Source organism: Telopea speciosissima, chromosome 4 (assembly GCF_018873765.1).
Source record: "Telopea speciosissima isolate NSW1024214 ecotype Mountain lineage chromosome 4, Tspe_v1, whole genome shotgun sequence".
Lineage (NCBI taxonomy): Eukaryota > Viridiplantae > Streptophyta > Magnoliopsida > Proteales > Proteaceae > Telopea > Telopea speciosissima.
Window position 1 is genome coordinate 11,232,969 of NC_057919.1, and position 14,607 is coordinate 11,247,575.

At 41.0% G+C, this 14,607-nt stretch overlaps 1 protein-coding gene across 2 annotated transcripts in view; it reads right to left on the reverse strand.

The window, feature by feature from the left end:
* The window catches only part of LOC122658035, a 117,027-nt gene that overhangs the window by 85,669 nt on the left and 16,751 nt on the right, over positions 1-14,607 (reverse strand). For both annotated transcript variants that reach the window (XM_043852887.1, XM_043852886.1), the window contains exons 6-9: positions 12,581-12,721; positions 12,341-12,498; positions 12,025-12,193; positions 11,834-11,932 (exon numbers count right to left, since the gene is read on the reverse strand). In XM_043852887.1, coding sequence (XP_043708822.1) covers positions 11,834-11,932; positions 12,025-12,193; positions 12,341-12,498; positions 12,581-12,721 — 567 coding nt within the window. The remainder of the gene's footprint in view (positions 1-11,833; positions 11,933-12,024; positions 12,194-12,340; positions 12,499-12,580; positions 12,722-14,607) is intronic.

A 14,607-nucleotide genomic window follows, 5' to 3' on the forward strand; every position in this document is an offset into this window, starting at 1 on the left:
CTAGTTTTTTTTACTCTCGGGTAGACAAAAAATATGAAAAATTGGGAAAAGATGTGCTAAATGGGTGTTATTATTTGGAAAATTATATGTAGAGGATGAAATACATGATCCCCTCTGATTGTAGTATTTTTTATGAGACCACTGCCAACTATGAGTTTAAACAAACTCGCAACTCTCTATGGTATTAGAACATATAAGAAACCTCCTCCTTTATACAATTGAATGCACTTGACTCGTAGTACTTTGTTCCTTAATTAAATTTTGTTACTTAGGTAGTTATTTTAAAAAAATAAATAAATAACAGTTTTAATTAGGAAATATATATATATATATAACAATGGCTGATCAAAGGGGAGATATAGCATGGAGACATGGTACGCTCATTGGTAACGACAAAACAAAGTCAAAATGCAATTATTGAGAGAAGAAGATCATCATGGGAGGGGGGGCCACAAGACTGAACTGGCATTTGGCTGGTGGTTACAGGGATGTTACAAAATGCCCTCAGGTCCCTGGTGAGCTGCAAAAGACCATGGCTACCCTCATGAAGGGAGGAAGATAGAGGAAGTTGGACTAGCAAAAGGTTGGGGAGGAGTTTTAGGAGGCAGTGCTTGAGAGACACCCAGCACCAGTGGATGTATATGATAGTGAGTGACAAGAACCAGAGGTGACACAAATATGGCTTGCTAGAGTAGAGAGCCGAGTTACACATTTGCAGAAGCAAGATATAGGCAGAGAGTTCAAGGGAGGAGCTGGTTCCTCTAGACCAGCTACACCAGAGGCTGGTGGTAGTGATTCTGCACAGGGTAGAGCTGAGGAGGAAGAAATAGAAGCAGATGGAAATTCCCTACCTGCGGTCAGAAAGTGACACAGGACCTGCAGTAGACGAGGATGTGTTTGACGTCCTTGAGTAGGATTCTGCTATTTTTAGAGCACAGGATACCAAGCAGAGGAGGCTAAGCACATGTGGTCTGACTAGAAGGACAAAGTGGGTGTCGCCATGTCCAAGTGGTTCTTCTACCATAGTATCCCAGCAAGCACCACTAAGGAACCATACCACAAGAACATGTTAGACACAGTGGGGAAGGTCGGCCCAGGAGTGAAGGAACACACAGCATTTGAGTTCATGAATGTCTATTTTTTCCAACAGAGAGAAGAGCCTGAGGACCGCATAGAGGGCCTAATGCAAAGTCGACCTCGAACCAAGGAAGAACCAACAAGTCCAAGATTGCTTAAATCTGATTTATATTGAAAGAGTTATGTACCGGTCAAACTTAATTCGGTGTGCGCGAATGCTGTCAAAATCGCTCTGAATGAAAATATTTTTTTGGACATCAAAACAAATGAATATTTTACCGCACTTTTGGTTTTTAGCAATGTTTTACCATAATAAGATTTATGGAATTTTTAGATTCGAGAAAAACCCAACATTAGAAAGTTGAAAATTGCACCTACCACCGCAAAATCCAGTTTTTGTTCTTGAACTGGGGGGTTGATTTTTTTTCCTTTTGGAATTTTATTTTTTAACTATTTTTATTGGATTCAAATAGGGGGGTATTTGCTTATTTATGAATAATATCTTAAGTAAATTTCATTATATTAGGCATAAATAAGTGTGTTTGTCCTGTGTCTGTCCTGGTTTCTAGCATAAGTGTCTGTCCTGCTTTCCCACTAACTGAAATTCCTATTTGGACTTTGTTTTTGCAAAATCTAATAGTGCCATTGTGTTTAAATGGCCTAAAATAGGCTGAATACCAAGTTTCAGACCCAAACTAGGTCTAAAACCCACCAAGATGAGGCTTCGAGTCGAGAAAAAAAAAAAGTGCAGCAACTCAGCGAGATCTAGACTCGACTCGACTCGGTTTTTCAAGGGTCCGAGTTGGCACCGAGACCCGAGTTTTCGAACCTTGCTCCCATTACCATTAATGATGGTGGTAATGCTGCCTCTAAGGAGCATGTCAAGTGTGAACACTGCAACAAACTTTATCGCACCAAGGCTCAATGCTGGAAGATACATGGGAAGCCTGCTGATTTTGAGGCCAAATGGGGTCATGTGAAATCCAAACCCATGGCAAATCTTACAGAGTCTTCTGTTGCTGCCCCATCTACTAACCTTGGGTTTACTCAAGATGAACTCTTGCCTTTTCGTCGCATGCTACAGGCCTCTTCTGTTGCGCCTACCACGACTTCTGCACCTGCTGCCTCTTCTGGTTCTCACTTTGCCTCAAGTACTCCAGTCAGTAGTCATTGTGCATCGGCTGTCTCAATTCCTTGGATTATAGACTCCGGTGCCACTGACCACATGACTGGTTCTTCCCATGTGTTTCACCAGTATTTTCCCTGCTCTGACAAAGATAGTGTTCGAGTAGCTAATGGTTCTCTTTCCCCTATTAATGGAAAAGGCTCCATTCGCTGCTCTCCTACCCTTACATTGAATTCTGTTTTGCATGTTCCTTCATTTTCTACCAATCATCTTTCCATTAATAGTCTAACAAAAGACTTGAACTGCAAAATAACCTTCTTTCCCTCTCATTGTGTTATCCAAGATTTGGTGAAGGGGCACACGATTGGGGGTGGTAAGGTACATGGTGGTCTCTACATACTAGACACGGGACAGACATGTTCACCAACAGCTTCATCTCAGCCTCATCAGTTACATTCAGCCACTTCTTCGGATCTCTATCTATGGCACTGTCGGCTTGGTCACCCTCCTCTTCGAACTTTAGTTGTTTTGTTTCCTCAATTGACTAAAGATTGTAAAAAGGATGAGTTTTTATGCGAAGCCTGTGTTCTGGCTAAACAGACTCGTTCCACTTACTCTCCATTAAATAAAAGAAGTTCTTCTCCCTTTGCTTTAGTTCATATTAATGTGTAGGGCCCTGCTCGTTGTGTTTCTATTTCTGGCCATAGATGGTTTGTTTCCTTTATTGACTGCTTTACTAGTACCACTTGGGTGTATATGATGCAGCACAAGAGTGAAGTTTTTCGATGTTTTCAACTATTTCATCGTATGGTTCAGACCCAATTCAATGCCACCTTAAAAATTCTGCAGAGTGATAATGGCAGAGAGTACATGGAAGGCCAGTTCCAAAATTACTTGGCTGAAAATGGCATCCTTCATCAGACCAGTAGTGTAGACACCCCGGCTCAGAATGGAGTGACTGAAAGAAAAAATCAGCACCTTCTGGAAGTGGCTCAGGTGATTATGTTTGCATGGCAGGTTCCTTCTCCATATTGGAGTGATGCTATCCTCACTGCTGCCTACCCTCATCAACCGTATGCCTACCCCTGTCCTTAATGGTCGTACCCCTGTTGACCATCTCCAGGGTTCTTCTTTTGTGGTCCCCCCAAAAATATTTGGTTGTGTTTGCTATGCTCGCAACCATCATCTTCATGGCAAGCTCGATCCTCGGAGTGTTCGGTGTATCTTTTTGGGCTATTCCGCCACCCAGAAAGGATACAAGTGTTATCACCCACCCTCTTGGTGTACACTTGTTACCATGGACATTGTCTTCCATGAGTCCCTGCGTATTATTCTCAGACACCTCTTCAGGGGGAGCATGATCCAGTGCTTGAAGATGTGTCTGCTCTTTTACCGGCTCCTACTCAGGGGGAGCCTTCATCTCCAGAGCCTCCAACTTCAGTCTCTAGTTTGCTTCCTATTCAGAGGGAGCGCAGACCTGTGATTCAAATTCCTGTTGATCAAGTCAACACGGACGCACAAAGAGCAAGTTGAGACTACCACCACTGTACTACTTCTCCAATCGTCAGAACTTGATCCAGATCCAGATTCCGCTGCATTACCTGGTAAGGATCCCTCTCTTGACCTATTGTTGTCCGTAAAGGCATTAGATCTTACTCCCAACATCCCATCACCAATTTTGTTTCCGATGATGCTTTGTCTCCTTCCTATCGTACATATGTGTCCTCTCTTTCCTTTGTTTCTATTCCTCAAAAATGGCAGGAGGCAATGGCAGATCCAAAGTGGACAACAACCATGTTGGAAGAGATGACGGCCTTATCCAAAAATGAGACGTGGAAGCTGGTGGTTCTTCCTTCGGGCAAGAAAACAGTGGGTTGCAAAAGGGCATTTGTTGTCAAACAGAAGCCTAATGGAACAGTGGACAGATATAAGGTCGGGCTGGTGGCCAAGGGCTTTACTCAGACCTATGGGATTGATTATCAGGAGACATTTGCCCCAGTGGCAAAATTGAACACTGTTCGGATTTTGCTATCATACGCTGTCAATCTTGGCTGAGATTTGCAGCAATTGGATGTGAAAAATGCATTCCTTCACGGAGAGCTAGAGGAGGAAGTTTATATGGAGGTTCCTCCAGGATTTTCTTGTGACAAGACTCATGGGAAGGTTTGCAGACTGAAGAGGGCATTATATGGGCTGAAACAATCTCCTTGGGCTTGGTTTGGCAGGTTCCATACAGCAATAATCTCTGTAGGATACAAACAGAGCAATGCGGATCACACCTTGTTCATCAAGCGAAATGGAGATAAGGTCACTCTTCTTATAGTCTATGTCAATGACATAGTGGTGACTGGCAATGATGCAGATCAAGTTTCTCACCTGAAGACTTTCTTGGGACGAGAATTTGAAATAAAAGATCTAAGACAGCTCAGGTACTTCCTTGGGATTGAAGTTGCCCGTCCTCCCAAAAGCATCTTTCTCTCCCAAAGGAAATATGTTCTAGACTTACTCTCAGAGACTGGTTTGTTAGGATGTCACCCATGTGACACCCCTTTGGAGGCTACTACTCGTCTACAAGAGAAGGATGGTGATCCTGTTGATAAGGGGTGCTATCAACGGTTGGTGGGAAAACTAATCTATCTCTCCCATACTAGACCAGACATTGCATTTGCAGTTAGCTTGGTTAGTCAATTCAAGCATGATCCCTACTCCACCCATATGACTGTTGTTCTTTGTATTCTCCACTACTTGAAGTCAACTCCGGGGAAAAGGATTCTCCTATCTCCACATGATCATCTTCGTATTGAGGCTTACATAGATGCTGACTGGGGTGGTAACCCTGACAGGAAATCCATTTCAGGCTATTGTACCTTTGTAGGAGGTAACCTTATCACATGGCGAAGTAAAAAACAAAATGTGGTGGCTAGGTCTAGCGCTGAAGCTAAATTATGTGCCATGGCCCAGGGCATATGTGAGCTATTGTGGCTTCAGAGCTTATTCCTGGATATTGGTGGTTCTGTTCATCGTCCAATGATGTTGTACTGTGACAACAAAGCAGCGATCAGCATTGCTCACAATCCAGTGAAACATGATCGTACCAACCATGTGGAGATCGACAGACACTTCATCAAAGAGAAGTAGAAAGTGGGCAGATTTGTATACCTTTTGTGAAATCTGATGATCAACTTGCAGATGTATTCATTAAAAGGTTAAGTGGAAAATTATTTCCTCCTAGTCTAGTCAAGTTGGGCATGTGTGATATCAATGCACCAACTTGAGGGGAAGTGTTTTGTTATGTAACCCAATAAGTGTATTTTGGGTTTTTTTCTTTGTTTATTTCCTGTTATAAGCATAGTCGGCTATATAGGGTCAATATTGTAATTCTGCCTTATAAGTGAATGTTATAAATGAAGGGGCTGAGTATGAAGATGATTCACTCAAGCCATTCTCTTAATTTCTGTCTTGCTAACAAACTCATAAAATAGAAACTTCTATTTTAGAGAACAAAATAAAAATAGTAACAAACTGAAATTAGAAACTTAAGGAAACAGAAAGTTAGAAACTTAAGCCTACTTTCTAAATATAAAAATAGAAACTAAACTTTGGCAGCATTAGGATAGAAGCTTTCTCCACTTGATGGCCCCACAAGATCTTCTAAAAAGCATCCCCACACAAGGCAAACATGGGCTGTCACATTGTTCAAGTGAACCGTACTGTGAACAATGTTTGGTCTTTTTTTCTTCATATTTCAATCTACATCAACAATCCCCATCTTGAAAGAAAAAAAAACTCGTCCTCGAGTGGTGCACGTCCAGTTTCAGCCCAAAACAATACTTTGGCAGGTCACGGATGTTTGGAATGTAATCTTCGAGGCAGGGAGCTTTCTCTTCAAAAAATTCAGGTGGGATCACTAATTCTATGTGATCAACTTTGACATCATGGGTCGTGTCCATTGGGTCTTCTTCAGTTGTGTCTTCGACCTCTTCAAACTCCGATGCAACGTGGAGCTCTTGTGGTTCGTCTTCCTGATGGTTCTTAATCAGTTCAGTTGATGCTTCAACCTTCTCTACTCCAAACTCAAGTTCTTTATGTTCTTCCTTGTCATTCACAGTCTCCTCAATGGTTTCTTCAACCACCTCGTCAACTGTGGTGTCTAGTTCCACATTGTCCACTGCCTCAACTTTGCTTGCTTCAAATTCTTCAATGTAAGCCTCGGCATTCAAAACATGAAGGGCTGACTCTTCTTTGACGACTGAAATTTCTGGAACGTCTTCAACATTAACCTCAACTTCATGTTCTTGTTCACTGATTGGAGGTTTCTTCTCTTGTTGCTCTTCCGTCTTCAAAACTTCAACAACTTTCCCAGTAGCATCTGTTGGAGGTGGAGGGCGATGGGGACAAAATGTGGCTTTGAATGCTTGCTCAAAAGAGGCCATTCGGTCCATTAGTTGCTTCACAGCCTTCACGCTCTCTTCAAGTGTAAGTGGCTTTGGGGTAATCTTGTCTAAGGGAGAGCCTTTTGCGCATATGTTCCGGTAGGTACTTGGCTCTTCAACTCGTACTTCATTTCTTCCCAAGTCCTAGGTTCACATCTTCTAGCTCTAAGCCTCTCTTCATAGAGTTTCCACCATTGTTTAGCATAAGCAGCCAATCAGACGTAAACAAACCTAAGCTTTTGTTCCTCTGTCGGGTTGCACCAGTCAAAATATTCCTCAAGAGAATCCAACCAATCAAGGAAGAAGAATAGATCCCTCTGACCAGCAAAGGAAGGAACTTCTGACCTCATCTTGTATTAACATCAACTATAGGTTACTGGTTCAGACTTGTAACAGTATATAAACTCAATCCAAATAGTAAATAAACAAGGTCATAACAGTCCCTTAAATTCTCCCATAGCACCCAAAATACATATAGAATGATCCTCACAAAGACACATGAGACAGCAACCAAACAACCCTCTCGTAGGCTCAAAACTGTGGGCAAAACTTAGAAATAACTTGATATAAGAGATCACTTCTCCAGCCAACAGCTTAGGAAGACATTACCATCACTTGGACGGAACAATAGACTGAATTTGCCCTCCAGATATCAGCAGGACACTAAAATAGAAAGTAAACTCGGATTTAGAAGCTTAGTATGTAGGAGGGGCCAAACCAGCCAGCAGATAGACCTCAACCCTGGATCAAGTGGAGCTCTCCAGTGGAAGAAATAACCCCTCGAATATGGTTCTGATCAGAGATGTGCTTGCAAAGAAACAAACAATCGAACTGCAATAGAGAATGACCTAGATCCAGCCAGCCGATGTCAAACCCAGGAGAACATTCCAGATCTTATAGGTCTATGTTCAGTAGGCCTTCAAAGGCTGGTCGAGTGTGGCTTGTAAGGGGCAGGAACAACATTCCAAATCTCACTCTTTTTGGTTGAAAGATTGCAGAGATCTGGGTCTTCGAATCAACAACAGAAAAATAGAAAGTTGATGCAGCCACTAGTCCTGGTTTGTCTCCTTCGATCCACCTAACAAGTCAGGGTTGTTGTGGGGCTCTTAGATCTCAAAAGCTTGAATCAAACTCCAGAAACACCACTCGGAATATGGGTTGTAGGGTTTTAAAACAGAATAGAAAATAAGAAGAAGAAGGTAGATCAAGTAGGGAAGAAGATTGGGGATAGGTTAAATGGCTCCGATGACAAATAATGTAGAAATCAGTTCAAGAAACCAACAATGGCAGAAACTTAAAGAAAGCTAGGGGGAGATTGATGAACAAGAGCAGGTATCACCTATTTTTTACCCCATGTGCAGCACACTGCATTGACCTGATGCTAAAGGACATGGGCAAAAAGTCCATGGTACAAAGTGTAATCAAGAGGGCAAGACAAGTTACAACATTTGTATACAACCATAGACATGCCCTACAGATGTTGAGGAGCAAGTGTGGTAGGGATTTTGGTGAGGCCCAACATTACTTGATTCACCACAGATTATATTGCCTTCAAGAGCTTCAACACGAAGATGGTTGGACTTTGGTCCATGTCCTCATTGTGGCCTATCTAATGAATAGAGTATCTTCCTCCAAGGGTGTTTGGTTGTGTTTGTTTTGCTCACAACTCCAACCCCTCCAAATCTAAGCTCGATCCACGAGCTTTTCGTTGTATATTCCTTGGATATTCCGCCTCTCAAAAAGGTTACAAGTGTTATCACCCTCCTTCACGACACTTCTTTGTCACCATGGATGTCACTTTGCATTAATCTAAGTCTTTTTTCCAGTCATCTCTTCAGGGGGAGAGAGTTGTGGTTGAGATTCCATGTAGTCCTTCCGTCATTGACACTGTCTGTATTGGAGAGGAGAGGACAGTAGCAGACTGTATTAAGGGAGAGAGTGTTGACACTCCAATACCGGAATTGACCAAACCGGACTCGCTTACATACTCACGGCGGAAGACTCAGACAAAGCAGCCCACAACTGACCTACCATGCCAATCAACACTTCCTGATCCACTTCCTTCATCCCAAGCTTCGGGTAATCCTCCCTTTGATACTGATGTTCCTATTGCTGTTAGGAAAGGTGTAAGAGCTTGCCATCAACACCCTATTTCTAACTTTGTTTCCTATCAGTCTTTATCCCCATCCTATATCGTGCCTTGTTTCAACTTTGTCCTCTGTATCTATTCCACAGGGCTAGAAAGAAGTGATCTCAGATCCTAAGTGGAAGGAAGCTATGGTGGAAGAAAAGCAAGCTCTGGAAAAAAAATGGCATTTGGGAACTTGTTTCACTTCCGGCACCATAAAGCAGAAAGCAGATGGCAATATTGAAAGGTACAAAGCCAGGTTGGTTGCTAAAGGCTTTATTCAAACCTAGGTTATCAACTATCAAGATAAATTTGCTCTTGTAACCAAGATGAACTTGGTTCGAGCAAAACTATCATGTGTGGCAAATCTTGGATGGAGCCTCCAACAGCTGGATGTTAAAAAAGTCTTCCTTCATGGCGATCTTGAAGAGGAGGTTTACATGGATATCCCTCCAGGCTTCTCCTCACCTTCTACAACCAATAAGGTGTGCAAGTTGAAGAAATCCCTATATGGCCTCAAACAGCAACCATGGCCTTGGTTCAGCCAGTTCCTAAAAGCCATCCAAAAGTTTGGATACATGCAAAGTCATGTTGATCATACATTGTTCATAAAGCAAAATGATAATAAGGTTATTGCTCTTATTGTATATGTTGATAATATAGTAGTAACAGGTAGTGGTGATGTAGAAATATCAAAGTTGAAAGCTCAGTTGGCTAAGGAGTTTGAGATCAAGGACTTGGGACCTCTCAGATACTTCTTGGGAATAGAGGTAGCAAGATCCCACAATGGTATCTTTATTTCTCAATGAAAGAATGTCCTTGACCTTCTCAATGAAACTGGTATGCTCGGGTGTAAACCTGCGGATTCCCCCTAATGAGGTCAACCATCAACTGAGCAGTAAAGGTGGTAATCCAGTACATAAGAAGAGAGATTAGAGGCTTGTCGGAAGACTGATATACCTATCTCATACCAAACCTGATAATGCCTATGTTGTAGGGATAGTTAGCCGATATCTACATGATCGACAGACTACACATCTTGAAGCAGTACACCAGAATCTGAGATACTTGAAATCTGCCCCTAGAATGGGGATTTTATTCTCTAGTTATGGTAATCTGAAACTGGAAGCTTTCACTGATGCTGATTGGGCAGGCTCTTTGGATGATTGATAATCTACTTTCCTGGGAGGAAATCTGGTTACCTGGAAAAGCAAGAAGCAACCAGTAGTATCTAGATCTAGTGCACAAGCGGAGTACCGAGCAATGCTCAAGGTGTGTGCGAGCTTATATGGCTTATAATATTACCCAATGATCCGGGGATGACATCTGAAGAACTTATGAGGCTCTACTGTGATAACACGGCAGCAATCAATATAACTCCTAACCCAGTTCAACATGACAGAACTAAGCATATTGAGATCGACAGACACTTCATCAAACAGAAGCTTGAACAAGGCGCCATTTGTATTCCGTTTGTCACATCTGAAAATCAGTTAACTGATGTTTTACAAAGGGTTAAACTTGTAAGGTACTCCATCCTATTGTATGCAAGTTGGGCATGAGGGATATCTATGCATCAACTTGAGAGGGAGTGTTAAGGATAGGATAAGTATGCCACATCGTGTGCGTGTACTACCAAGCTTTGTACTCCATAATCCATATGCAGTTGTACTAACTTCCATATTTGACACCCTTTGTACTGCAAATCTCTTCCTTTGGGGGGCGTACTAATGCTAATGGTATTCTAAAAGTAATGACGTAAGCTAATTTCAGTTCTAGTTCTCTCCATGTATATGTCAGCCTCAAGTCCTTTTCAAAGGTCCCAAAGTCTCTCCCCACCTTGGTATAATCAGAACTTCTCTTCCCCCTTCATCGTTATTAACATAAGCTCTTCCCCTATCTGTGCTCCCTCCTCCACTCCAAACAATAGAGATACCAGTTAAGAATTGAAATGGCTATTCTGATTTCCAATCTGCCACTCCCTAGAACCATCAACCTGTACTTTTCCAACTTACGTTAATGATATATCACAAAAGTTTTAGCTGAATATCTTCAGACTTCGATATCAAAATAATATTAAATGTTAACTAATTCATGTTTTAAACTGCTAACGCTAATTTGGATGAAGTAATTTAATAGTGACAGTAATGGTGTCATGCTAGTACGCAACAATTAGCCCACTACTATTACCTTACCCACCTACAGAGTCAAATATGAAGATCAACATTCTTTTGGAGAGTTGTTCAAGATAGGATCAAGAACATTGGGCCAGCTCATCACTCATTTTGGCATCAGCATATTGTAATCAGTAGTTGTTAGAAGCTATGTCTGAGTGTTCTATAAGGTCAAATAACTAATTGTTAAGAACTGCGTAGGAATCTTGTTATGATGCTGATTAGCCCCCTCTGAATGATCACGGATGAGAACTATTGCTCCCTAAAGTTTTCATACTTGATAACACGGGTTTTTTTTGTGCATTAGTGTGAAATCAAATCAATTTAGGCAAAAGTATCACTGGATGGCTGTCAAAGAAGAAATCTACTTCATCGTCCACCCATTTGTGTCACATGGGGGTGATGTAGAAATTCCAACAGTAGGGATATCTAGGGAATGGTTAGATTTTCCACTTTAAATTTCAAACTCAAGTTCAAACATATAACCTCCCACGTGTTGGCATTTTCCCTCGTATTTTTTCCAACATCCATTTCTTTTCAATCATTTTCTAAAAGTTTCTTTTTCCACTTGATTTTCAAACCTATAGTTTGACATGTGAGCCGGGAAATTGAGGGGTCTATCTGAAAGAATCAATTGGCCCCATCCAGTCCGCCAAATGGAAGGTATCCGGGCCATACAAAAGGAGACCTTAATAAGTAGGCCATAGAAGACCACCGCTCACGATTTCCATATTTCTGCCTACAACAAAGTTCAAGTTTTTTCCAAGATTCCTTGCAAACTGGAATATTTAATCCGACTTTGAAATTTCAGACTAATTCCTATTCCCAGGGACAAATTTCACACAAAATATGAGTTAGGAAGCTTGATTCTAATTTCTAAGGGAGTATGACTTACATCTGAATCCATTAAATTGTCGCTTTGAAGAATCTCAAGAAAATAATTCAATGGTGCAGCCTCGAATGCTTGGCGAACATAACCAACATGGTCAATATCCTGAAACAATGAATAGTCAGCACCAGGCTGAAAAGATGCAGTCAAAGATGATAGTATGATACAATAGATAACATGTCAGCCAACTCATGTACCGTGAGAATGTTATTATCTTGTTTTTCTGGAAGAGATGAAATTAAACATAGGAATACCGCCCATGCAAGAATCAAGGGACCAGCTTCTACTGTCTCAAAACAATTAAAACTCGAAACCAATGCATCCATGTCTTGGACATCCATCAACGAAAATAAAGGGCAGCCCTGCCTGAAAACAAATGTAACAAGTCATCTAGAAAAGGTAATAAGCACATAAGAGAGAAAAGGGATTATATTTGAAAAGTAAAAATCCACTTCACAATTCAGTGACAAGAGAAAGTTTTACTCAAAGGAATACAAAGAAATAGCTGAAGACCTGAAAGGCACTTCATCATGAACCATTTGAAGAAGATTTTCCAGATCTAGAGTCTCAACAAGAATAAGCAGCAGCTGAACTTTGGCATGATATAACGAATTTCTTGCTTCAACTGATATTGCCAACTTTCCGAAGTTAAAAGAACCAGATAAGATACCCTGAAAACCGGATTCTGTTAGGAAGGATTGAAATGAAAATTTTGCAACAGATATTGCATCAAGCAAAGAGGACCAATATTACCTTGTACAGCGAGCACAAGCTTCTCCATTGTTCACCATTACAAGTGCAAAAAGACTCATAATATGCAAGGAAAAGAATGTCTAAGACCAAATTATCTTCAATTAGAGTCTCCTCTGCCCACAAAGTGGCAAGGTCAACTTCCTACAAAGAATTTCTCACAATGCACATCAGAGGTCAAGATAAATGTTAGAGAAAAATTATTATGTTAAGACCAAGAATCATTAGTGATAAGAACACTAAGGAGAATTAGAGATGGAAAAAAACCTCCTCAACAATCACCATAGCCATTTTTGCTCAAGCAGTACACATAATGAAAAAGAAAAACCATCCCAAAACAAAGAGAGAGAGAGAGAGAGAGAAGGGAGAAAAACTCCATAAACAGCCAACCAAAGGTGGTAAAAATGCATCCATGAAATGAAAACATTTGCTCACAAGGTAAATAATGCAATTCAAATCCTGAAACAGTGGCTGATCAGCTTGCGACAGCATCACAGGTAAGGAATAAAACCAGAATAGGAGCAAATTGAATAACTCAACTGACACAAATAAAGTGATGCAAAAATCCAGCATGAAGAGAAGATGGGCCTGTTGTTTTGCACTTGGTTTAGTTTTATTGGGTCCAACTAAACCTATGGTTCAAGTATGGTTTAAGTTACGTTAAATTTGAGTGCGCAATGAGTTGTATGAACCATGGGCTTTATATTTTGGGGTTTACTATTGTAATTTACCAAATCTATTAGCCCAAATATTAGGGATTTATTTCCTATACAGGATTAAAATCATTAAATAGTTAGTTTCTATTTTATAATGTTCTAGAATAGCTTCTATTTTGAAGAGAGATTTAAGTTGAGGGTGGACCTTGGTGCAATGGTAAGGTTGCTCCATTGTGACCAAGTGGTCACGGGTTCGAGCCTCTGGAAACAGCCTCTCGGCGAAGCGGGGGTAAGGCTACGTACATTATGACCCTCCCCAGACCCCGCAGTGGCGGGAGTCTCATGCACTGGGTACACCCTTTATTTAAGTTGTAATGGATTCTCCCTACCATGCATAGGGGTTTCCTATTTGTTTGTTTCCATGAAGTTATAAATAAAAGGGTAATTTACACGTACCTCCCCTGAGGTATTGCATAATTACAGATCCACCCATGAGTTTTGACTATCTACGCATGCCACCCCTGCTTTCCAAAATATTTAATAAGTAAACCCATTTCGTTAGTTGTTCCCATTAGTTGCGAACGGTAAGAGTGTTTTAGATATTTTATGACCAATATACCCTTTCATCCCAACCTGCAATTGAAACCCTCATCTCATTATCACCGAGACCTCACCTCCATCTGCCATTATCTCAACCCTGGCCGCCAACCCCTTTCTTCTCCGATTTGATATTATTGACTCGATTGAGCTACTGTTCTTGAGGGTTTTCTCCAAACTTCTCCTTCCAGGCACAGAACCATATTCAAACGATGACCTGCAACTCATCATCTTTTTCACTCTTTCTTTGTATTCTGTTTTAACACAATACAGGTATTGCAATAATCCCTCATCGATTAATCATTCTGGTCATAGATTGAAATCTCATATTTGATCCAGTCTCATTCACAGATATACTTACTCACAGTGGTAATATGTTGATCATTAAAAAAACCTTTTAATCCACGATTCAAATGACCTTGTGGCTCCCATGTTTTTTGCTTTGCTTCAGCCTATCTTGTACGACAACCGCACCCTGATCTGTCCACCAGATTTGGTAGATATTTTAATGCTATTAAGACTGACCAGGGTTTTGGAGGGTTCTGACGTGGATTTGCTGATACTGAGAGTCCTATTTTCTACGATTGTCTAACCCCGATCAGAAAGTTTTCAAATTAATCCTCATCCAACCATTGGATTGAGATAATATTCTGGGTATTACTTAAGCTCCCTAAGATTGATACTCGATTGTGATTTCCCTCTAATCTGACCTACGAATTGAGATTAATTTAAGTTCTCTTATTTCCTGATTATTTCCCAACCCCATCCTCCCTCTCA